The sequence below is a fragment of the Camellia sinensis genome, chromosome 14, assembly GCF_055761805.1.
Source record: "Camellia sinensis isolate YWXY chromosome 14, ASM5576180v1, whole genome shotgun sequence".
Classification (NCBI taxonomy): domain Eukaryota; kingdom Viridiplantae; phylum Streptophyta; class Magnoliopsida; order Ericales; family Theaceae; genus Camellia; species Camellia sinensis.
Genome location: NC_138974.1, coordinates 94,656,122 through 94,681,180, shown reverse-complemented (window position 1 = coordinate 94,681,180; position 25,059 = coordinate 94,656,122). Strand labels below are relative to the sequence as shown.

The following is a 25,059-nucleotide window of genomic DNA, read 5'->3' as shown; positions in this document are numbered from 1 at the left end:
AATTTTATAATAAGGTTGAATATCAAAACATTTCCAGAGACATTAATCTAACCAGTATAACTTTTCAACTCAATTTAACTCGAATTTAGATGGACGGTTTTGATACAATGAGCGGACAGATACTGGTACAATGAGAAGAGTAGATTGAGGCTATTACAGTCTATTTTTTTTTTTTTTTTTAAAAAAAAGCTTTAAACAGTGGCCTTTTTAGCTATTTTTTCATTTGAGGCTATAATAGCCTCAATCTACTCTTCTCAAACAGCGCCAAAAGCATATTGTGTGTTTGGTTTCAATTTTTTAAATTCAATTTTTTGAAAATTGAGTTTTTTTTTCGTGTTTTTGTTTTTGTTTTTGTTTTTTTTTTTTGTTTTAAGTGAATATTTTTAAAATTTTAAGTAATTGTTTTACTTTTATAGATCCATTTTACTTAGATGTATCTAAAAAATAAAATATTTGTGAAAAAATATTTTAAAAAATTAATAAATACACAAAATATGAAAAATATATTGAATTTTTGTTTTTGTTTTTTTATTTTTTATTTTTGGTATTTAGTGAATTTTTTCCAAAAATTATATTTTTTAAGTGTATTTATGTTAGGTGTGCCTAAAATTTTTTTAAAAAAAATTACTTAAAATATTAAAAAAAATTCAGTGAAAACAAAAAAATATAAAAAACAAAAAAATAAAATTTTTTGAAAAGTGAATTCTAGAAACCAAAATCAAGTATGCTGATAATTTTTTTTTTTTTTTTTTTTAACAACAGAAAATAAAGAACTGAAAAAAAGCCCCAAAGAAAATAAATTAAAAAGAATAATAATTGAGAAAATAAACCCCAAAGAAACGGTAAGGTTCAATTCACCTAACTTGCTTGATCCGATCCGATCACATTCGATCACATTCGATCAAGTGGAAATTCCTTAATCCGATCACATTCGATCAAGTGGCATATGACGTACAACTTGACCTCAACCTATGAGCATCCTTTCATTCCATGCATTGGGTCATGTTTTGTAGGCTAAAATAATTTTAGATAGAAATGAAGTAGCGAATACTTGTTTAGTTAAATTGATGAATGATAATTTCATTTGTAAAGTAATTTTTTTTTTTTTAATTTTAATAACCAAACAAGAGAATGTATATTCCAACAAAATAATCATAACATTATAATTTCATTTCAATAAACTAATTAATGCATAATTCATTAGAGTAGGAATATCTTGTCTCCTCCTCGCATGTGCCTCACATTTCAAATTTTCTTATCGAAACAAAAGAATAGAAAGGAAATGAGAATGATTATATCAATTAAATCATTTAGCAATGCTAGGTATCATGAAAAACTTTTCATGAAAATAATCATGAAAGGTTTGTGACCCTTGGATTACACTTAGAATAAAGCACCATACACTAATCAAGATAATCCAAAGATCATAAATTTTTCATGATCATTTTCATGAAAATTTTTTCATGATCCCTAACTTTTTCCTAAATTATTTTAGCATTTAGTGGTGCTATATCTCTTAATTTTGACCCTCCAATTCTACTCTCAATGACGTGGCTCACCCCATATAAAATGGTCTCACACTTCTCTCTCTCTCTCTCTCTCTCTCTCTCTCATCTTTAACCTCCTTAATTCCACATCATTGGAGATGGAATTGGAGGAGCAAATTACAGAATGAATCATTATTCATATATTTATGTAGTATTTAATTTGTTAAATATAATAAGTATAAATTACTAAAACATTCATATGTCTCATTTTTACCTCTATTACTTTCACCTATTACTTTCACCCTTCTAAATCATCTTTTAAAAGAGTGCAACTTTTATAATTAAAAGAATTAATTTGTACAGATTCATAAATAAAAGGTAGAGTGACACTCACTAATAATTGAAAAAATCTTTGTATAATTAACTCTCTATTATATCATCTCTCTTTTCAATATAATCAACCCACACTATGACAAATTATCTCAACATTTTCTCATTTTCATTCAGCCTTCGCTATCTCCTTAATTTTCCTTGCTACATTCTCATCGGACAAAACCAAAATAAGAACGGGATACCACAAATCTGACCCCGGCACCTTTGCCATTGCTAAAAACATCAACCTTGTGAGCATAGCAAGCAGTACTTCCATAATGCTATAATAGCATAAAAAGATCTGGCCTCTTCATGTTTGAGAGAGATATAACTTCATGGAATTTAGGTCAAGGTATTCATTGTGTACCACTCTAATGATGTATATTATTCATTTTGTAAGTTTTATATGTAAATCATTTGTGAAAATAATAATTTGATCTGATAATCGAATTCACATGTTGTTTATTAAATTTGTCTTCAAAATAATAAATAGTCTATTTCAAGATTGTACTTAACGTCTATTTTTCAATGAAAATTCTGATAAAATTATGTAATTTTAATTACCAAATCAATTCTTTTTCCCAATATAATCTACACTCAAAAGAAATATAAAATGCTGGGTTTAGATAATTAGAGCGATGAACTTTACAATCCAAACTGCCCAAAACATAAGTCAGATCCTTCAATCTGCACATCAAATTAACTCTCCAACAGTGTGAAATTGGATGAAAAATAATACTACAATAATATAACTTAATGAAAAACTACTCGTTTAGTTTCGAGTTTTGTTTTGACAAGGGTAATAATAAGAATAGAAATAAAAGTAGGATAATGCATAAGACAAAATATTCATTTCCTGTTTAATTAAAAATATGCCTTAAAAAAACCACATAAAACCATAGTAGCACAAGATGTTAGACAGGTCATTATAGCAAGCATTCCTTTCAAAGCAAACAAGGCATATCCTAGAGTAACCCTAAATTAACCATTAAATCGAAGGGACCAGACCTATTGTTTCAAGAAATTCATTTACCACCCAAAAAAAAAAAAAAACAACAACTGTTCACATTGAGGTTCACTTTCAAATGAAATGATTTCAAGTCAATTTAAAGGGCTCTGGAAGGGGGCAATAAGAGAGAATCTCTAAATTAGAACCTCAAAAAAAAATGTATTTGGTTGCATGGGCCCATAAGCTCCTAGCTGCAAGAGAAATGAAATGCAGCATTCCACTCTTTCCTGGTTGATTTAGGTACCATTTTGTCACCGACAAATGGCGTCCATTGATCCCTAGAAGCATTTGTGAGTACCCAACGGACATTCTCCGGCACATCATTAAACTCAAAGTTTAAAGGAGCGGAACTCTTACGGCCCCCAGAGTTCTCCAAAGACTGCAAAAACAATTCTGCCACTTGTTTAGAAGAAATAAGAAATGGGATTTAAAGAGTCTAAAGTACTATTTTCAAAATCTCAACCAAACAGAATCCTTTACTCACATTAGTATCAGGATCTCGTTTCCTCTTTCGCGTACTTCCCGTTTCGAGAAAGTAATCCACCTCTTTTTTTGACCTGAATCGACGGCCTGAGACTGGATCAAAATAATACTGCACAATATATAGAATATTAAGTTAGTCCTGGCATTCCATGGACAAGTAATTTTTCCATTCTGATCCACCAAGCATTTGAAACCAGCTACACGTTCACAAACAAATCATTACAATAAAAATAGAAAAAAAGAGACCAACAGCTGAAAAATCTCTGCTCCACCCAACCTAGTGCTATGAATCTCGTACCATACCGGCCGGTATGGCGCAGTATGCCATGTTACATAGACTTGGGTACGAGTATCAAGTGTGAGTGCATATCTAACTACTAGACCTTCATAAACCTAAATCTTAGGATTTGGGATATCTATCCAAATGTTAGATATGGGGAAGGGATCACGTCGTCATAGACACATATATATTGCATATTATATATTATTCTTAGATTAGATGTTGTAAATTATGTAGAAATATACTAGAAATCAGTGTTTTTAAAGGTCCAAGGCACACAAATGCGCTGAAGGTCTCTTGGAGCTGGGGCACAAGGCAAGCCGCACCTTTTCCAACAAAAAATAGATAAATTAACATAGACTAGTAATTCAAACTGCAAAATGAGCAAAATAAAAGAATTCACAACTTATTATAAGCACCCAAAGAATTAAAAAATAAATAAAAGAACTAAGGCAAATTGTAGAAGAATTCCCAAAGCTATTACAACACCTATTATTCTAAATGCAAAATAATCAAACATTCAACAAAAACAAATATTCAAAAGCACCAATATTTGAGTTTAAACATCTTAAAACATCAAAAGCAAATTAAAGAACTAAACATCAAACATAAATATTCAATAAATAAAAAATTGTATAAAAAGCAGTTCGTATTTTTTTTGTATTTGAGAATTTAAAATTCTGTGGCAACATATATAAGTGCATCATAGTACAAAAAAAGTAAAATCAATGACTGGTATTAAAAACAAAAACAAAAACAAAAGCCAGAATATAAATGAAGCACACAACTTTTGTGACTTGTGCCGTAAGTGCATGCAATGTCACGCTTCTTTGAATGGGCTGCACCTGGGCTTGTATAAGTCGCACAAGCTGCACTTCAGTGTGCCTTGCACCTAATTACAACTTTTACAACACTGCTAGACATTAAATAGGATTTAGACAAAAATAAGAAATTTCTCTCTGTAATCCATGTCAGATTCTTTATTAGCAAATATGGGTTTCTTCAACTTCATACATTGCAACAAATTAAAGGAGATCCAAGTGTCTAAATTGGATACGAGTGTCTGACACATATCTCATACCCTTACCCTTGTCATATCTGATATGGGTAATTTGGGAGAAATAGAAGAGTCCATGTAACACACAGTGTGTACTGTACCAAGCGAAAAACAGTACAACACAAACCCAATCCCATCCTGTTTGATTTACTGGGATGTCCTAATAAATTTCAGAAAATACTGGACTATTTCACCCAATTCTGGTTGTACTGGCATTCCGACCGGACATCCAAGGGAGAAATCACTTAGGTGATAAAAGTATAGACATAAATATAAATATAAATATAAATAAATATATTTATATATATATATAAAGAGAAGAATATCTAGTAGTGGTTTGTTGAGAAGCTGCAGCTTTCCTCTTCAGAAACATGGAAGTAAAAATCAAACCTAGAAAGTGAATGACGCATGCATATACATATAGACATGCATACAAATAGAGAGGGAGAATCGAAAGAGAGAGATGGAAGAATTGACACATGAATTGAGACCATTTGATTATTTGTTGTTTTTAGGAACATCGAAGAAGAGATGGTTGTTTCATCTGAGTGTTGAACAGTTTAGAGAGAGAACTAGGGCATCCACTTGAGAAAAGAAGAAGAAGAAGAAGAATAGACCGTGTTAGGTGTGTACCCAATCTTTTCCCTTCCAAACAACATAAATGTGTACTATTTGGGCATTGTTTTTATGTAAGGATCCAGCTAACCACCAACGAATGGGTGTTGGTTACAGTTCAGATAATGCCAAAAAATTTCAGTTTTCGATACATATTCTCATACACCTTTATATATATTTATATACATTTTTACATTTCAATATACTTTTTACACATATACCAATCTTAAAATTGTGTCACATTATATACATTACTAAATATATAATATTTAAACCAAAGCCAAAATGCACTGATACTAATACATACCTTACCAATTATTTTACACTAAATATATAATATTTAAACCAAAATGGTATGCCGAAATGCACCGATACTGGTACGTACCTTACCAATTATTTTACATAAAAAAACTTGCTACAAAATGCTACACAACAATAGAATAGACTTGTTTCAAATGTTCTATGAAATACAAAGTTTTTTCACATCAATGTAATCAGACCCTCCCTCGATCTTGTGCATTTAAATTTATATAAGAATCTCCTAGAATTCGGTGCACTACTAAGGTTGCACATTCATTTCCAGTATGCTGCTTCCCTATTCAGCTAACAGCTCCAGAGTTCATATGTTCTAACTTCCAAACTACCCGATAAAAATATAATAACGGAAAATATAAGACAACTAACAATGTACAATAAAAATCTTAAAATATTGGGAATGAAAGAAGTATTTACCATTCCCCTATAATAAAACAAATAATTTTCCAAGTTCAAACCCTCTTAATGTCCAAACAAAAAGTATAAGCTAATACTGAATTATGAAGAAATCAGTCCACTAAGGCCTTCCCTTTGCATTTATATCATTCTAACAACAAAGGCCTACTTGACAATTAATTTCTTTCAAGATGCCATTTGGTCTGTGCATGTCATTTTTAGTAAGAAAAGTGACATAGTTGTACTCAGGTTAAATCCACCTGTTGCCAAGCAGCAACCCACATGCTGGTGCACGCTACATGCACGGAGAAGAGAGGTGATGAAGAAGTATAACAACAGAGGACATTTCAAATGTTGTAAGCTTCTAAAGTGAGACTATAGAAGTTCAAACTGCTGACTGCTGATGAGACACAGATTAAAACTGATCTTATTATAATCCGGGGGGGGAAAAAGTTATGTTGGTTGGGACGAATTACTGAAAGCACTAGCCCAAAAATTGAAAACCGGGACGAATTACTGAAAGCACTAGCCCAAAACTTGAAAACTGGGACGAATTACTGAAAGCACTAGCCCAAAACTTGAAAACCCATATCAACACAAGTGATGGTTCAGCAACAGTCAAATGGAACTCCAGCATGAGTTCTCACCACCACCTAGTAACAGATTCCATTGACCTGGATTTCCAAACTCAAGGATCACACCGAATCCCGAGCACTTTGCTTCTACAAGGATCAAACCCAACCCAAACTAACCTAATAACAGTCATATTCTTAAATTTAAAAAATAAATAAATATAAATAAATAAAACTGATGTAGCCAAAATGATATGTAATGGATCTCAACAAATTTTAAACTTCACAGAACAAGGTAAAAAATTTTTAACCTATTCCATCAACACAGCAGTGCAATCTTGTTCTGAATCTAATTCTACAGATACTCCACAGCTGTACAAAGAGAAATCAAAGTACCAAACCAATTAAACAAGTAACTAAATATAAACAGAAAAAGAACATAAATATGTACATCTATACTATACTAAATAAAAGGAGAATTTGGTGTATCATTCCGAAGTTTCCAAACATTTATCCCACATTCATTCATACTGAAAATTTTTTATTGCACATACTCCCAACGAAACACCCCGTCTTTTCCTTTTTTGAACAGCAACAAAAAGAATATTACTAATAATTACAAAACAGGTACAAAGAACAAGGGGGACAAGTTGTCCACGAAAAAGCACAAAAGAAAATACAAGAAGCAAACTAGCTGCAAAAGGCTACATTGGTGATTTTGGCTGTTAGCCAATCACTAAACCTAGTGTTTCCAAGTATATAATTATAATTCAACCTTAAAATAAAATTAAAATAAATAAATAACTAGTTGTTGATGCACACCATAAGAAGATCAAAAGAAATAAGTCTAAAAAAACAATTTCATTAGTTTCGATGTGAGGCCCACTTGGAACCTTGGCAGTTGAGTTTCAGTTATTGTAGGGTCCTGTTTAATGTTTATTTTTAAGTCTCTATATTGCTAGCTTTATATATCTTTTTTTGGGTTTTAGACGCCATGGGTTTTTGGTGATTTTTAAATTTGCTAGACATTGAATGTATTGATCACTGGCAAAATTTTGTATTATTTTAGTTTATTCAAATCAGTATTAGAAATCAAAATTCTTAGCTCTAGTACAGAATAGTCCTAGTTGAAATTTGATAGAGAACAAGTATAGAGACTTCTTTGCATCATTTGGAGCTCTTTGTGATTGTATGATGCAATTCTTATCCTAGACATGCCGCCTATGGAATCCTGAGAGTAATTTCTAGGCTTTCTTTCTCCTTCTGTCCCTTTTATGTTTCTACACTTTAAGCATTTTAAACCTATAACCAAATTTCATAAACAACTTCCCTCTGATATCCTATTTCACAACCTCAACCTCTTGCCAATCTTCAATCAACCAATTTAAAAATCAAAATCAGCACAAACTTACCATACATAAAATACTATTCGCAACCCCAAACAGTTCAAAATTGTGTATTTTCCTTCTCCAAATAAGCACTCAAAACCTTTATCCTTCATTATTCCTTCACAAACCCATTAAACCTCATATCGCTAAAAGCATTAGCCACACAAAAATTAAATACAAGCAACTTTATCAGAGCCCTTCCTCACTGCCCTAACACATAGGAATCCAATGTAGATGGCAATATATATATATATATATATCTGTCGTAAGATTGGACCCAAACGCTATTAGTACTTATTGACACACTATAAAAGACGTAATATAGTATTTAGAGTTGAATCAGCATGCAAAATATAAGTGAAAAAATAACAAATGCAATGAAGAAACCAAAAGGCAAGAATTTAATATGGTTCACCCACCAAAACTAAGTCCATGGGCACAGGTAATAAATACATTAATATAGATTACAAGCACGTGGCTCTTTCCAAAAACCATTAAGTAGCCAGTGTGTAGATTGGGCTTTTCTTCAGTCCATTGATACTGCTAATGAGGTGTTGATTCTTTGGGAAAAAACCTTACAAAAGGTGATTCATGAAATTAAATTGAAGCCCTAGCACACCACATTTTGATTGTATTACTACCCAACTCCCTTACTTAAAGCTTTCATCCTACATCCCATAAGCTAATGAAGTAATCAATGCCACCCAGTGTAAGGAATGGGGAAAAGGGAGTGCAGCTAACTAATACAGATTTTATTTTGGAAAGAGTGGTTCAAGTAACATAAAATCATATACATTACCATCCAAAGTTGGAGACAATGAATCATCCAAAGTCAAAACAGAATTGCAACTCCTTGATGATCAGATATAGCCCAATATAAAGAAAAGAGGGAAGGGGGCCATGAAAATTTTTGGAATGATATCGATGCCTCTAAACTTTTCAATAATCTTTAAGGACACATTTGAAATGTGGTGGCACAAAATATGGAACACTCTTGTTCTCTTAACTGCATGAGAATTTCTTCGAAGTAAATAAAAAAATTCAAAGCCTGATATATTCCATTTGAGAATTTTCATTATTGAATTCCATTTAAGAGGTTGAGGATGTGTAACCATAGTCAATGGGTCACATCTAATCAAGCATCTCTCGTCTAGAACTACATGTCAAGTTGACCAAGAGCGACAAAACTCTCAATTCTTATTTGATACACAATTTAACATCAAATTGCTGTCAGTAAAACTTTTTGACATCTTAGGTCAAAGCTAGAAAATAAACCCTAGAAGGAGGCAAAGCAAGTCAGTTCTTTCTAATGTAAACTATGCTTTTCCTTCCTCAAAAACAGCTCATCACTTGAGCATCATGTTCATAATATATATCTGAATTAGAGATATAACCTCCCAATAAGTCATTTTTGTTCCAATTTAGTTTGGACAAAACTTAAGAAACGCAGACACTCCATTTTGGTTGTCACAGCAGTGCTCAACACATGCCGAATGAAGACATAGCCCAATATAAAGAAAAGAGGGAAGGGGGCCATGAAAATTTTTGGAATGATATCGATGCCTCTAAACTTTTCAATAATCTTTAAGGACACATTTGAAATGTGGTGGCACAAAATATGGAACACTCTTGTTCTCTTAACTGCATGAGAATTTCTTCGAAGTAAATAAAAAAATTCAAAGCCTGATATATTCCATTTGAGAATTTCCATTATTGAATTCCATTTAAGAGGTTGAGGATGTGTAACCATAGTCAATGGGTCACATCTAATCAAGCATCTCTCGTCTAGAACTACATGTCAAGTTGACCAAGAGCGACAAAACTCTCAATTCTTATTTGATACACAATTTAACATCAAATTGCTGTCAGTAAAACTTTTTGACATCTTAGGTCAAAGCTAGAAAATAAACCCTAGAAGGAGGCAAAGCAAGTCAGTTCTTTCTAATGTAAACTATGCTTTTCCTTCCTCAAAAACAGCTCATCACTTGAGCATCATTTTCATAATATATATCTGAATTAGAGATATAACCTCCCAATAAGTCATTTTTGTTCCAATTTAGTTTGGACAAAACTTAAGAAACGCAGACACTCCATTTTGGTTGTCACAGCAGTGTTCAACACATGCCGAATGAAGACATGCCAGGACATGTCTCAGACGCACCACGAGGCATGTCAAATTTTTTATTTTTCGGCCGGATACGTTCTAGGACACAACAGGGACACGTGTATTTTGTGTCCTGATATGCCAAAAGACACATTTGAGGTCTTAATACAATTTTAGAAAGGTGGTTTGTTAGTCAAAGTATGGCATTTAGAAACAAAAGTGTAGAAATTGAAAACAAAAACAAAAACAAATTTTTTCCCTAATATGTTCAATCTCCAATGTCTCTATTTTGAACCCTAAAATTCATTTGAGAAAGGCAGACCCGGTTTTATAATCGGAATCTACACCTTTTATCAAGGAGAAGCCCACAATACGATGAAAGAGAGACAGAAATATATTAGGGGAGACAGGTTTCACTAATTTGATAACGTTGGGATGCTTGAGGTTGCAAGCCTCTCGCTTGATGAAACCTAGGATGTGTCATTTACAAACGATGGAGGTTGCAGGCCAAGGGGATGGTGATGATGCTAGTAATGATGACTTCGTCGAAGTTGGGTCTACTTGAAGCTTCAAAAGACCTACTCTTTTTGTTTTTCCTTAGTGCTTTTGATGAATGTTTGGTGGCGATTGATTTTTCTTCAGATTGTAAATGATGTATTACATGCTAGGAAGCACGGGTGCGTGTATGTAAGTAGGTATGGCGACATTGTAGGTACACTAATACGGAAAAAGCTAAAAAAAAGTAGATACAAATATGTTTGGGTACATCTATAATTATACATACATATATATATATATATAACATTTGTAGCAGTACATGATATTACAATTAAAAAGTCAAACACAAAAAATAATATTTTTCATGATGGTCAAAAAAAAATCCTAAATATTTTTTTTGCAAAAAGACTATATTTTTAAAGTTTTAAAAAAATGTGCACAATATAATTGTCTTAATAGTACCCTTATATTTTTTTTAAAATTACATTTATGCCTTGATGTACCCCCAAAAGTACCCAAAACGTACCTAAGCCGTACTGATGCCATAACTGAGTTGTACCCAAAGTATTTGGTGACCCAATACATCAACAATCGTACTGACCCGATACTCATACTGTAATATTTTTGAAATATCCATGCTTCATAGATTACATGATATCTTCAACTTGTAATTATATGTTTTTCATGAATCATTTATGTATTATTGAACTTAAATGCTTGACATTTGTGATATAATGATTTATGATTGATGAAATAGTATTTTGTATGTTGAATGATATTTAAGATAGAATCGAGTAGAGAAGAAGAATTCATGTAGCTGATCCCATTTGATGGACTAAGCTTGGTTAGGTTTGATTTATGTCAAATGACGTTTAAATTATGGATTGAGTATTTTTTTCATGTTGAATTAGTGGTAGTTCTTCATTATTTTGGTGATTTGTAAATAAAAATTAGCAAAAAAAAAATTAAATTAAAAAAAAAAAATTTTGTTGTATCTCCGCCTTGATATTTTGAAAAATCATTGTGTCAATGTTTGTGTCCGTAGTGCTTAGGACAACCAATAAAATGCTTATCCAGTATGGATAGTTAAAGTATAGAAAGGACACTCTCCTACATCTCCACCAACAGCTGACCAATGCTAAGTAACATACTCAATACAAGGAACCACTTGCTTCCATGAATATCCTAAAATCGCAAATATCCTAGTTGAGCAAACAAAGCATCCTATATCTTATGCCCTCTGTTGTTAGAATCGTAGGATTCGCGATTCAAATCGTACGATTTGGTTCGATATACATGAAAATCGATTCGAATAGGTAGGGAGAATTGGAAATGGCCAAGAATCACACCTAAATCGCAGAATCAATTTCCTAATCATATGAATTGATGAATCACACGATTCAGTCTCTTGGTTATGACAAAATTTTTGGTTATAATCCAAGAGTTGTTTGGTTATACGTCATATGATGTTGAGTTATAACCCTTTTTTTTAGCTATCACTCACATAGTATTGAGTTATACCATTTGTGATAATCAAACTCACAAATGGCATAACTTGCATATGGAGAGGGAGGGGTGTGTACCATAGTATTTCCCATGAAATATTTGGACTTAAATTAATGCATGAAATATTCGGTTTCACGTTTCTTTTTTCCTTTCATATTGTTCTTATCAACAAAATATTAATTTTAGATGACCAAATTCCAACAAACAGCTCCAACACACGACAATAACATAGTAATAGAAAGCATTTTATAATACCATTATGAAGTCTCTTTGTCAAGTTGAAGACCCAAGGACCACACTTTAATAAAGTTGTGCAAAGATTCTTAAAGTCGGACACCCAACGACCACCGAAGCATAAAGTTGAAGACAAAAAGGACCATCAAGCAATAATAGATCACTGTTTCAGAAGCATTTGGTTCCAGTTTTCCGAATTCAATTTTTTTAAAATTGAGGTTTTTGTTTTTTGTGTTTTTTTGTTTTTAATGATATTTTTTAATATTTTAAATAATTTTTTTATTTTTTAGATGCACCTAACCTAGATGTACTTAAAAAAATATTTTAAAAAATCAATAAATACACAAGAATATGAAAATGTACTAAATTTTTGTATTTAGTGAATTTGTTAAAAAAAATTTCACATATATTATACTTTCTAATTGCATTTATATTAAGTGTATCTAAAGAGTAAAAAAAAATTCTTAAAATATTTAAAAAATTCACTAAAAGTACGAAAAATAAAAAATTCAATTTTCAGAAAATTGAATTGAGGAAATTGGAACCAAACAAGGTGAGGGTTTTGTTTTCTCGGAGTAAATACAAACAGAAGATACAATGGGTTAGGTTGTATAAGTGGTCACTTGGTCATAGAAGAGTAGTCAACCCAGCCTCTACCGAAAAAAAGCCAAAAAAAATGGATCAGAAGTTGCAAATTTTCAGCCAGGTCCGAGAAAAAATGGGTTGGCCTACGGAGTGACTGAATCGTGCGATTCATTGATTCATACAATTTGAAAATTAATTCTGCGATTCAAGTGTGATTTTTGGCCATTTCCGATTCTCCCTATCTATTCGAATTAATTTTCATGTGTATTGAACCAAATTGTACGATTTGAATTGCAAATCATATGATTCTAACAACAGAGGTCTCAATATGAAGCCCTCACAGCCAAAGAACTAAACCAATAGTATGAACTATCCATCACTTAATTAAGAAAAATAATTACCTTATCAACCAATCCAGCAGAGGCACCGGAGGACCGAGCCCTATAGTCAATCCACCAACCCCAAGGCAGCCATTCTGGTCTCTTCTGCAATGGAACGGAGAGCACTGTCAGAGCTGGCTGTCTCTTCCACCTCTGCAATGGCAGAGGCTTTGTGGTGGTTTCAACCATCGGCACAGTCATCTTCAGTACATCTCCACAATTTAAGGAGGCAGCAACCAGATTCTTCCATAGATCTAATTCATCATGCACCAATTTCTGAGTTTCATTTTTGGTTGGTTTAGCAGTTCTAGTTTCATTGTTCTGTGCTTCCTCTTCTTTGACCAGCATCATCCCTCCACCTTTGGGGATAACATTGAGGTCCATAAAGATCGGCATTTTGCAGTGGGCAGCGAGGGGATAGAATTCAGGCAAGTCTTGGCAGACAAGCGAGGGTTTTTTTTTTCCCACCATAGGGTTTGGAGAGTGATATGAAAGACTATGAATGTGATAGGTTGACATTGTGTGAATCTGAGTGAAGCAAAATGTGGCATTTGGGGAATGATATTTATAATAAATTTTTGCCGAATAAGCAGAAAAATGTTTTAAAAAGCCAAAGCTGAAAATTGGTTGAGATGAGCCAGGTTGAGTTGGAAATCTAAATATCTAATTAAAGCCCGATCTGCAATTTAAGTAGGCTATAAAACAACACTTATTTTGTTTTTATTAGGTAATTTTATATCTGGCCCCTCACAAATAAACAAAATTGATTATGATTTTGACCCACTATCTCAATGTTTGACCCAATATCAATGGAGAATCAATTTCCTAAGGTAAGCCAAACATATTTGGCAAGAGTAAAACATACACAGTTAGAAGTAACATGGTTCTAATCTATTTGAAATTTATATTTTATCCTCCACCAATGGAAAATCAATTTCCAAGGTATGGTACTTTTTTTCTTTTCCCTTTTTTGACCGGCAATGAGAGGTACATGTTTGGCATCCATTATTAGTAGATACAAATACCTGACTAGAAAATACCAAAATCTTCATCTATATAAAGAATTCAAGCAAACACATCTTTATTATTTTGTCTTTCCTTTAAAAATAAAGAAGAAGAAAAAATCCGTCATCTTTTATTTCCTTTTATCTATTTGACTCAATTACTTTTAACATCATTCTCAGATTCTGCTAAACCCGAGAGGAAATATGTATTTCCATTTACAATTGTAAAAGTTTAACGTGTGGAGAATCAGACTACTGCTTGAGTACTTGGAATCTACATTTGGTTCTTCATCTTAGCTATTAAGGTGTAATCCTACACAACTCAATGCTCAGAAAAATGTTTTAAATAGCCAAAGCTGAAAATTGGTTGAGATGAGCCGGGTTGAGTTGGAAATCTAAATATCTAATTAAAGCCCGATCTGCAATTTAGGTAGGCTATAAAACAATACTTATTTTGTTTTTATTAGGTAATTTTATATCTGGGCCCTCACAAATAAACAAAATTGATTATGATTTTGACCCAATATCAATGGAGAATCAATTTCCTAAGGTAAGCCAAACAAATTTGGCATGCGTAAAACATACACTGTTAGAAGTAACATCGTTCTAATCTATTTGAAATTGATGATTTATCCTCCACCAATGGAAAATCAATTTCCAAGGTATGGTACTTTTTTTCTTTTCCTTTTTTTGACTGGCAATGAGAGGTACATGTTTGGCATCCATTATGATTAGATACAAAAACCTGACTAGAAAATACCAAAATCTTCATCTATATAAAGAATTCAAGTAAACATATTTATTATTTTGTCTTTCCTTTAAAAATAAAGAAGAAAAAAAAACTGTCATCTTTTATTTCCTTTTATCTATTTGACTCAATTACTTTTAACATCATTCTCAGATTCTGCTAAACCCAAGAGGAAATATGTATTTCCATTTACAATTGTAAAAGTTTAATGTGAGGAGAATCAGACTACAGCTTGAGTACTTGGAATCTACATTTGGTTCTTCATCTTAGCTATTAAGGTGTAATCCTACACAACTCAATGCTCCAAAAGTTCATGTCACTTGAATTTCTGCCACTGAAATGTTGTTAATTGTCCCCAATCTCATGATTTAAGTGCATTAACATGTTGAATCCACTAACAAACATTATTGTAAGTTTCAATATAGGTTTTGGTAATGAAGAAAATCGACAATAATACAAAATCCTTCAGGCAACCTAAGCTTTGCATTGAAAGAAATATGGAATAACAGATTGTCTTTTGGACAACCAAGAATGGGTTTTGAGACAAGCATCTGCAGGAAAACTGCTAAGGAAAGTGATTACACATTAATTTCCTTAGTAAGAGAAAACAAATGAAGTGCTTAATTCAAAGGATAAAAACACTGCTTTTACACATTATATGTTCAAATACCATGTGGTGAATTTGGCTAGCAGCGGATCAATATACTCTTTCTTATTTTTTTTTATTTTTTTTGATAACCGGGTGTCCAGCCCAACTTATGCGCACCTAGACTAATCCTAGGGGGACCAATCCCACCGCCCACTTGCAGGCCCATTTAAAATCAGGGCAAATGCCCTATATGGACATGGCCCCAAGAAGCTTATTGTTGCTAGTGAGTATTAAACCTGAGACTTAGAGGGAGCACACCCCTACGGGACCAATCTACTCTTTCTTATTTAACTTATCTTTATAGGTGAGAGGTAAGAATTCAAATTTAACCCCATCCCTCCATCAATGTTTATAAAAGCAATGTTTTTAAACTAGACTAGACCAGCTGGTTCGACTAGTTGACCTGTCAACCTGTTTAGGTTCCAATCTGGATAAACCCTCACACCCATTTTAGTTTAAAAACTAGCTTATTTTCCCCACAATTGAACTGGCTAACCGGAGCCAATTCAAGGAAACCATCCAAACCTTAAAGCATGGTCTATAGCTTTGTTAAAAGCATTAACAAGAGGTGCAAAGGCTTGAACACATGACTTGTTGCATCAAAATCAAGCAGTTTACCACCAGGCCACTAAACCACCTTGTTAATAATATTATGTGGATATCTATTATTATTAGCATTTTCCCTCAAACGCAATATTTTTTTTTTTTTTTTTACAATCAATCCATATAAAAATATTTTAAATGAATGTCTATGCTTTTAAGTATAATTTTTAATATATTAACAAAGTACATAATGGTTCGATTCCGGTTGAGCCAATAACCCTTGACCAGGTCCCTTTTCCGATTTGGTTAATGGTCCTAGTTTCAAAACATTGCATATAACTTATATAAGTCATGTCTGCACCAAAATACTAAAAACTTGAAACAGCTTTGACATCTAACCCTGTATATGAGAAATATTTTATGCATCTTACATTGTAGAAATTTAACATAATATAGCAACACAAAAACCTCTTACAAAACCATAATTAAGAATACCATTGACAATCAAAAGAAATATAATTAATAAATAGTCAATCTTAAGCCTCATTTTATCCACCACTACCCTTGAAACATACTTACCAAGTGAATAATTGTATTGCTTTATAAATAAGTAGGTTCAAATGCAATAGAAAGTATCAAGATGCCCACTCACTTTCATAAAGCTTTTCTTATTTCAACTTCTAGTTCTCAATATGTTGAAGTGGAAGGCCACACTAAGCTCACACCACAACTACATGCTCGAAGACCAGATGCAGCTTAAACCCCTGCATTATGTTTTCTTAATCCATGTATTTGGTTTGTTAAACTCATCTAAAAAATTGTAAGAAAATTCAACTTCGGCCTCGTCTTCTCAATACTACTTGGCTATTGTCCCTAACTTGTCATTTTTGGTAAGTTCTCCTAACTTTTCATTCCATAATTTGACATGCCACAACCATTCTTCCTGCCAATTGTATGCTTCCTCTTCACAATTAATTGGCTTTCTTCTCTAATTCTGTTTTGGAAAGTTTGTCTCCAACTGTTGAGTCTACAATTTCTCATCCTTTTCACTTTACACAATTGTTCTTCCAACCAATTATACGCTCTCTCTTCATCATCATATTGTAGGTGCTATTTTAATTAGTCACAAATATCAAAAATTAAAGCTATTGACATTTTATGTGGATATATATAGGGTACTAATTTTTTTGTATATAGTGTGTGTACAGTTAAGGTTCATATACAAAGATTAGTTCCTAGAGAGACTAGGAAGCAACTAATTTATTTATTTATTTTTAATCAGCATGACAATTTTAGAATCAAACAAACAGAATCAACCCTGTATATTTCAGTAACATTCAAATCATATACAAATCTCCAACAAACAATTCTTGTATTTCTTGCTAACTAAAAACGATATCCAATAAAAAGATAACATAACAACACACATTTCCAATTTCGCCAACATGAATCATTCCCAATATCTTCCTAATTTGCAAATTACTATTATTATGGAATATGATCATTCCTGATACTCCAACTAATCACCACAACTTTGTAGATACACTTCAACATAATAGTGATGAAATTAATTAATTGAAATAAAACAAAAAATCAAAATAGAAAAGAGGAATTACCCTATCAATGGATCCAGCGGAGGCACCGGAAGTCCTGATCCGGCAGTCCATCACCCAACTCTCCGGCAACCACTTCGGTCTCTCCGGCAACAATTCAACGGGCACAGCCTGCGGCGGCGCTCCCCTCCGCCCCCGCGGCGGCGTAGAGTCAGTCGCCGACGTCTCCGTACAATTAGAGGCATCGGTGGCGGGTCGGGAAAGCAGCTCCGGTTCATCTCCGACCGGTTCTCGAGCTCCGTGTTGGTGATGGTCCAAGAGGCCGTTTGGAGCTTCTTTGAATCCGGTGGTGGTTAGGGTTGGACCCGTGGAGTCAAGGTCGCAGTCGATGAATGCGCCGGGGTCCAAGAGAGGGTCCGGCGGGAGCTGGTGGTCGGGTTCCGACGGGTTCGGGTCCAACGAGTGGGAGGAGAGCGGGTACCGATCTCCTCCGGATTCGCAGGTCGACATGAGAGAGAGAGAGAGAGAGGGTGTGTGTGAAAGGAGAAAGTGGTGTGGTGGGATTGAAAAACAGAGAGTGAAACGTGGCGTTTTGAGTAAAAAGGAACTTCAGATGGACTTACAAGTGTTGTGACCCCATTCCGCTTGCTTGTTTTTATTTTTTAAAAAATACTTTTCAAAAAGTTTTGTATTTTTATTTTTTGTGTTTTTTTATTTTTACTAAATTTTTTTAATATTTTAAGTAATTTTTTTATTTTTTAGACACATTTAACATAAATATACTTAAAAAGTAAAAAAATTATAAAAAAAAATCATTTAAAAATTCACTAAATACCAAAAATACAAGAATTCAGTACATTTTTTTATTTTTATGTATTTAATAATTTTTTAAAATATTTTTTTACAAATTTTTTACTTTTTAGATACATCTGACTAAGGTGCATCTAAAAAAGTAAAAAAAAATTAAAATTTAAAAAATATTCACTAAAAACAAAAAAATACGAAAACCAAAAAACTCAATTTTCAAAAAAATTAATCAAGAAAACTCAAACCGAACACACTGATTTATATTTCTTTCGCAGTCAACACCATTGGTTGGTCTATTGTTATGGAAATATGTCAATTTCTATTTTCACACCTATTTTGCTCTTTACACACTGGGACATGTTTGTTTTGATAGAAAGAATAATGGAAATTATAATTTATTAGACTTTTAATCTTGACATACATAGTCGTTGCATTATTGATTGGAAATTATATATATCCCATATTTGTTTAGTCATGAGATTAAATGCCAAGAAAAAACTATCTTATTGAATCTTATGTTTGGTTGAGATATTATGAAAAATAATAAATGTTCACAAAATTACTTTGCCCTTTTGAATTATTTACTAATGGTTAATTCTTCATGGTAAACTCCTTACCAATTCTATGCGATTAAAGAGGAGAATTACGAAAAATGCAAATTGTCCAAGATGCAACCACCAATTGAATGACATTGAGCATTTGTTTCGGGACTGTACTTAATCCAAATAATGAGATTAAACATGCTTTCTCTATTTGTTTGACTAATAATAGATTAACTCATGTTATGATTAAATGGACTTCGCCACCTACATGTAAAATCAAGCTCAACACCAATGGGTGTGCTTGGGGAGATCCAGGTGAAGAAGGCTTTGGAGGAGTATTTTGGTATAAAGATTGCATCTGGCCGTGTGGATTTTTCAAAAAGCTTGAATCTTGCTATAGCTTGGAGGCTGAAATGTGGGGAATCTACAAAAGGCTAACAATTGTGTTGGAGAAGGGATTGCATGAAGTTGTCGTCGAGACGGACTCTACCTGAGCTGAAGAATTGCTCAACAAAGGGCCACGTCCAAATTGCCCTTTCAGAAGCATAGTGAGGACTCTAGACACCTAATTCGTAGGTGTAACTGCACTATTTAGCATATCTTGCAAGAGCACAACAAGTGCACAAATATGTTAGCCAATATGGGAGCTGAACAATTGGAACTTTGGTGGTGGTGGAAGAACCACATGTTGCCGTTAGAAGCCAAATAGTGGTTGATATGGTAGGGATGGCATATCGGAGGATCTAATCTCTGATTTCCTCTCCCATTTATCGTCACTACAAAAAAATTGACTTTTTGCGACGGTAAAATACCGTCGCTAATACTCCTAATGCCGTCGCTAATACTTTTTGCGACGGCAAAATGACTTTTTGCGACGGCAAGAGGGGGTCGCAACTGCAGGGGTTGCAAAAGAGTTTTTGCGACGGTAAGTGCCGTCGCTAATGTTTTGCGACGGCATTTTTTACCTTTTTGCGACGGCACCGTGCAGTCGCTAATAACGTTTGAAATTTCTTGACTTTTTTGCGACGGCCCTATTTTACCGTCGCTAAAAATGTTATTTGAGACGGCAAAAAATACCGTCGCCAATAGTCTTTTTTTAAAAAAAAAAATACTACTTTTTGCGACGGTTTGGTGCCGTCCCAAAAAATATAAAAAATATGAAATTTTCTATTTTTTGCGACAGAGTAATGCCGTCGCAAAAAATATTAAAAAATAATAAAATTTCTATTTTAAATAATAAAATTTCTATTTTTTGCGACAGTATAATATCGTCGCAAAAAGTAAAACCTGTAACAAAATTAATAAAAATATTAAAATTTTCTATTTTTTCCGATGGTGGTGCAGTCTCTCTCTCTAAGAGTTGATTATTTACATTCTATTCACAAAAACATCATAACAAAAAATAAAAATAAAAATTTAAATTGATCAGACCATCAAATTCAATATTTTACAAAGAACAATTAAACTGTACATGTTCATAAAAGCATATTTAAATTATAAAATTCACCCAAATCCTAAAAAAAATAATAATAAAATAAAATCTAAAATTCACCAATCAGCACATTGGATATTTAAATGCTATTACAAAAATTAAAAAATTTCCAACAAGATCTCAATTTTGAGCCTATTTCAAAAATCAAGCTCCAAATTCCTTACTTCTAGAATCAGATCTTCCCCTCAGCAAAATTTATCCTTTTGACCTACAAATAAATAGATAACAGTTGCAAATTATAACCTTTTGGAGAAACCAACTATTTAAACACCAGTAATGAAGACAATGAAGACTGTGGAAAGAACACTTACGTTGTCATCAGGAACAACTGCATATCTCTCAATTGGAGAAACCAAAGCTTTCCCTGCTCACAAAAAATAATAATAATAATAATAATAATGGAATTCAATGTAGTCCAAAATAGTGTAATAAACTCTTATTGTAATATACCTGGGGAATTTTTTCATGTCTGATGGGAGTGGGAAGGGTTGGACTTAAAGGGTTCCTACCTGTCTTGGATTGTAGAATACACAAATTTATTTTGTAGGAACTCACATGTAGAGGGTCCATCATAAAGAATTGTGAGAAGAATACTAATATGTGATTACAATTAACTCTATATATGGTAGTTAATCAGGTGTAACGAAAAAAATTTTACAAAAAAATAAAAAAAACAGGGTGTCCACTAAAAATTAATTTTTTTTTTTTTAAAGATGAGAGGGAGACGATATAAATGCTTTAGAGCTCTAATATTGGAGTTCTAATAGCTCTAATGGAAAGAAATGCCTATGAATACAGAAATCATGACCCACAACTATATCCATAACCCACAACTATACCTTTTGCCTCGTCTGGTGCCAACAAAGAAATGCCTATGAATACAGAAATCATTCCTAATATGAACATTGTTGTCCTTAGAGCACCAAATACCTGCTTAAGCAACAGTCAATAGTCTGCCAATGTGTGTGAATTCAAGAGAAGCAAGACTGGACATATGCCAACAGACTATGCCAACAGACTAAATAGACTATGCCAAGAGAAGCAATCATTCATAAATGTTCATCATGCGGGTATTGTTTATAATTTTTAGTAATACTTACATCATGCGGGTATTGTTTATAATTTTTAGTAATTTTTATTTTGGAATCCCTGGCCTCAATTATATTTTAAAAAAATTTAAAAACTACACATGAAAATTTGTTTGATATTTTTCTTTTTCATTTGAAAAAATATGTAAACAAACAACTCAAAAAAAATCTTATAAAAAGAAAATTTAATTTGTTTATAAATGTTTCTTTTCCACCTTCCGCCGCCTCCTGTTTTCATATAACATATTCAGTATTTTCAGTAAACCAAAAATAATGAACTGCAAGCATTACCATCAACTGCTACCTTACTTCCCAGTTTTGATTGAATAAAAAACATTTGAATAAACAGTAAGATGTGAAGAGAACACAGGTAGAAAGAAGAAAAAGTAATGGCCCGTCGACAACAGTAATCAATTCTCAGTGGCACCTAGTGCCATTTGATTCTCTCCCAAGAATTCACTTAAAACGATCACATGTATATTGACTAATCAATGCTGCCATATAATTGAAAATCTGTGAACCCGCAGCTTGCAGAAAAAAAAAATAATAATAATAATATATCAACAAAATTCAATTCCAATTAATCAAATATCATGAAACTGAAAAATCTGTATATCCTCTACTCACTCAGTTGCATCTCTCCAACAGGCAAAGAAAAAATTACAAAGAGCTAAATACAAAACTTTGCTTTCAAAAAATAATCACTTTTGATAGCTAGACAGGACAAAATTTCTCAATGGCTATTTTACAACATTTACAATATGATGAAAGCAGAGAAGAATAAAAGACAAGAAGTCACAAATGCATACCAGGCACCGCTTTATCAATGCCCCAAAATGGATTGAAGAATCTTGCGATCCAATCTTAACCCTTCAGCATCTCCATTGCTTGTCCACTAGAAAGTTAACAAATTAAAGGCCAAGACGAATTCTAATGTAGCACAGTGGACTCTTCCAATCTTTCTCATCATGTACACTGGTGACTGCTTTCACATTAAAAACAAGAAATTTTTTTTATACAAACAAGACATTAACATAGCTGCATAATATATAGTTTGTACAGCTAGTCAACCTTGACAACATTTTTAACTTACAATGACATGATTACAACACTATTCTCCATAACATAAATAACTACGCCTTCTTTTTCTTTTCTTTTTTTCTTTTTTGTTGCAGAAATGCATGAAAAAGGTTTCAAGAAAATATCTTCTAACGAGGAGAATATCAAATCATTTGACTTAATCTAATCTGCAAAGACAGTAATTCTTAAAATCGTATCATAAACGATCTAAAATTCCATTAATTAATAAAGGCAAATGCTAACAAGTGCCAATGTGATGAAAATGTGTTTTGAAATCAATAAAAAGTGCTTGAATCTTGTGACGAGCGTCTGCCAGGATCAACCCACTTGTTGTCTTTTTCTTGTGCCCTAGGGCCACTTGTTAGCAAGACCCATTGAAAAAAAAGGAACGGGTACTAACTATAAACTTTATTCATACAGAGAGGGTGCTAGAGAACCTATGAACAATACCTGAAGATAGAGAAATTCCCAATAAGCCTCTGCTAGCTTTAATTGAACATCAAGCTCCACAAATTTCAGCACACAGAAAGTCCCTGGTCCATTCCTTATGTAAATTCGGTTGTGTTATGAGAAATGGACACTAATGCAGCTCCCACAGACAGGCCTACCTCATGCTCTTTGCCTGTCCCAATAAATACTTCTTGTGTATCAATTTCTACACCATTAGATGAATGTATAAAAGTTCAGAGCATCTGTCAGTGTGTCACACACTTCAGCCAAGGAATGCTGGGTGCTAAAATACAGTGAGAATCAGAAGTGATGTTCACAAGTCTCCAGGTAAGGCAAAATATCCCTCCAGAAAATAGTCTTAAGAGTACAGCCCAGCTCAAAGATCATTCGCAGATCTGTATGGGCAAAATATCCCTCCAGAAAATAGTCTTAGTGGTACTGTTGATCTTGTATTGTATTGTGTGTTTACCTGTTCAGAAGTGCAAGTGCAAAATTTGATTTTGTGTGATATTCAATTTGTTTCATTGAAATATCTTAATCTGGAACTTATAATTAAACAATGAACTACCATTTTTTGTTTGAACCTTTTAACTATATTCTGTACATTATACTAATGAATAAAATTAAAAATATAGGAGTAGTGGAAAATGATAAACTCTATCAAACAATTTCAGAACTTGCCTTGGCAGTGTTGAAGGCTACGGTCTTGCAGTCAGGTAAGATGCTAAACTCTGTCAAACAATTTCAAAAAATGTGGTTAGTGATCCAGTAAGTAAAGTCTCTGAACATAGCTTTATTGCAGCATGTAACTCTTTGAGATGACCCCATTTTGGTTGCCTAATTAGGCCTGAATTATTCAATATTGACATCAATTTTTGCTTAGAAACTATAATACCAGGGTAAGTCAAATATTTGATAACATACCGTATTCATCAAGAGGAGCTAGATCATAATAACTTGTTGGTATATAATCTGAGGCTGTTCTTCCAAAATTTGTTCCTCCATGATACTAGGGGAAAAAATAAAAAATGATTCCATTAAATGAAGTAAAATTTAGAAGTGAACATTTAGAAGTTTTAGTAGGCACATACTGAGTTGTCCAATTCTCAGTCCAGATTGATGGCTTGTTTGGTGAGTTTGGTCCCACAAATGTTTCTCCACATCTCATCCCATTGCATGTATTGATCTGCAAATTGAAAAAAAACAATCCATTAATCCGATCTGAAATAACATTTATGATCTTACCACATCTTGATCTATATCAATAATATATGTTCCAGGTAAAGAGAACTAACCACGGGATCAGGAGCATCAATTTGCTTGCACATAGTCCATGGCACTCCAGTTTGAAGTCCCACAGCCATTTGTGCTGCCCAACGAACGTAAGCCGGCCCTTTCTCATGAAAGGCCCCTTCTATAGTTTGGTACTCGTTCTCGATTCCTTTAGCCACGAAGCTGTAGATCAAAGACTGTTGCCCCATCTCTCTCACACTCAAAACCCTAAAACCTAGAGAGACAAATGGGTAGAGAGATAAACGGAAGGAGAGATTGGGGATTTTGGGTTTTTCGGGGGGGATTTTGGTTGAAGAGATTGGGGTTTTTGGGGGAGGGGGGCAGGGGGGAGAACCCGATTGGGGATTTGGTTGAACAGATTGGGGATTTTGGGGGGAGCGGGAGGGGGGAGCGGGAATGGAAAACAAGAAACAGATTGGGGATTTTGGGTTTTTGGGGAGGGGGGGAGCGGGAATGGAAAGAGGGAGGGGGGGAACCGGACGGGAATGGAAAGAGGGAGGGGGGGAACCGGACGGGAATGAAAAGAGGG

At 33.4% G+C, this 25,059-nt stretch overlaps 2 protein-coding genes across 4 annotated transcripts; both read right to left on the bottom strand.

Moving 5' to 3' along the window:
* Nucleotides 1-2,695: 2,695 nt before the first annotated feature.
* Nucleotides 2,696-18,415, bottom strand: LOC114268130 (methyl-CpG-binding domain-containing protein 5). Of its 2 annotated transcripts, XM_028209241.2 has the most exons (4): nucleotides 17,842-18,385; nucleotides 13,303-13,386; nucleotides 3,353-3,460; nucleotides 2,696-3,247 (listed from the first exon to the last, which is right to left on the bottom strand). In XM_028209241.2, exons 1-4 carry the CDS (start codon nucleotides 18,286-18,288, stop codon nucleotides 3,056-3,058), a joined length of 831 nt encoding a protein of 276 aa, XP_028065042.2. In that variant the 5' UTR covers nucleotides 18,289-18,385; the 3' UTR covers nucleotides 2,696-3,055. The 2 variants fall into 2 exon arrangements, with proteins under 2 accessions (XP_028065042.2, XP_082762515.1); XM_082906389.1 differs by lacking the exon at nucleotides 13,303-13,386 and having other exon boundaries at nucleotides 17,842-18,415.
* A 3,850-nt stretch (nucleotides 18,416-22,265) lies between these two features.
* Nucleotides 22,266-24,718, bottom strand: LOC114321353 (beta-galactosidase 6-like). 2 transcript variants are annotated; one of them, XR_014351014.1, is made up of 6 exons: nucleotides 24,533-24,718; nucleotides 24,329-24,423; nucleotides 24,162-24,246; nucleotides 23,919-23,968; nucleotides 23,238-23,409; nucleotides 22,266-22,689 (listed from the first exon to the last, which is right to left on the bottom strand). XR_014351014.1 is itself a non-coding variant. In XM_082906387.1 (4 exons), exons 1-3 carry the CDS (start codon nucleotides 24,716-24,718, stop codon nucleotides 24,180-24,182), a joined length of 348 nt encoding a protein of 115 aa, XP_082762513.1. In that variant the 3' UTR covers nucleotides 23,997-24,084; nucleotides 24,162-24,179. The 2 variants fall into 2 exon arrangements, 1 of the variants encoding a protein (XP_082762513.1); XM_082906387.1 differs by lacking the exons at nucleotides 22,266-22,689; nucleotides 23,238-23,409; nucleotides 23,919-23,968 and adding an exon at nucleotides 23,997-24,084.
* Between the last annotated feature and the right edge of the window lie 341 nt (nucleotides 24,719-25,059).

What these genes read in the sequence shown, in the direction of transcription:
- LOC114268130 (XM_028209241.2), bottom strand. Translation starts at nt 18,288, where the DNA reads ATGTCGACCTGCGAATCCGGAGGAGATCGGTACCCGCTCTCCTCCCAC. An exon ending in CCGCTGGATCCATTGATAGG is followed by an intron (nt 13,387 to 17,841) that starts GTAATTCCTCTT and finishes GTTCCATTGCAG; the next exon opens with AAGAGACCAGAATGGCTGCC. An exon ending in CTGCTGGATTGGTTGATAAG is followed by an intron (nt 3,461 to 13,302) that starts GTAATTATTTTT and finishes TATATTGTGCAG; the next exon opens with TATTATTTTGATCCAGTCTC.
- LOC114321353 (XM_082906387.1), bottom strand. Translation starts at nt 24,718, where the DNA reads ATGGGGCAACAGTCTTTGATCTACAGCTTCGTGGCTAAAGGAATCGAG. An exon ending in TTGATGCTCCTGATCCCGTG is followed by an intron (nt 24,424 to 24,532) that starts GTTAGTTCTCTT and finishes TTCAATTTGCAG; the next exon opens with ATCAATACATGCAATGGGAT. An exon ending in ACTGAGAATTGGACAACTCA is followed by an intron (nt 24,247 to 24,328) that starts GTATGTGCCTAC and finishes TTTTTCCCCTAG; the next exon opens with TATCATGGAGGAACAAATTT.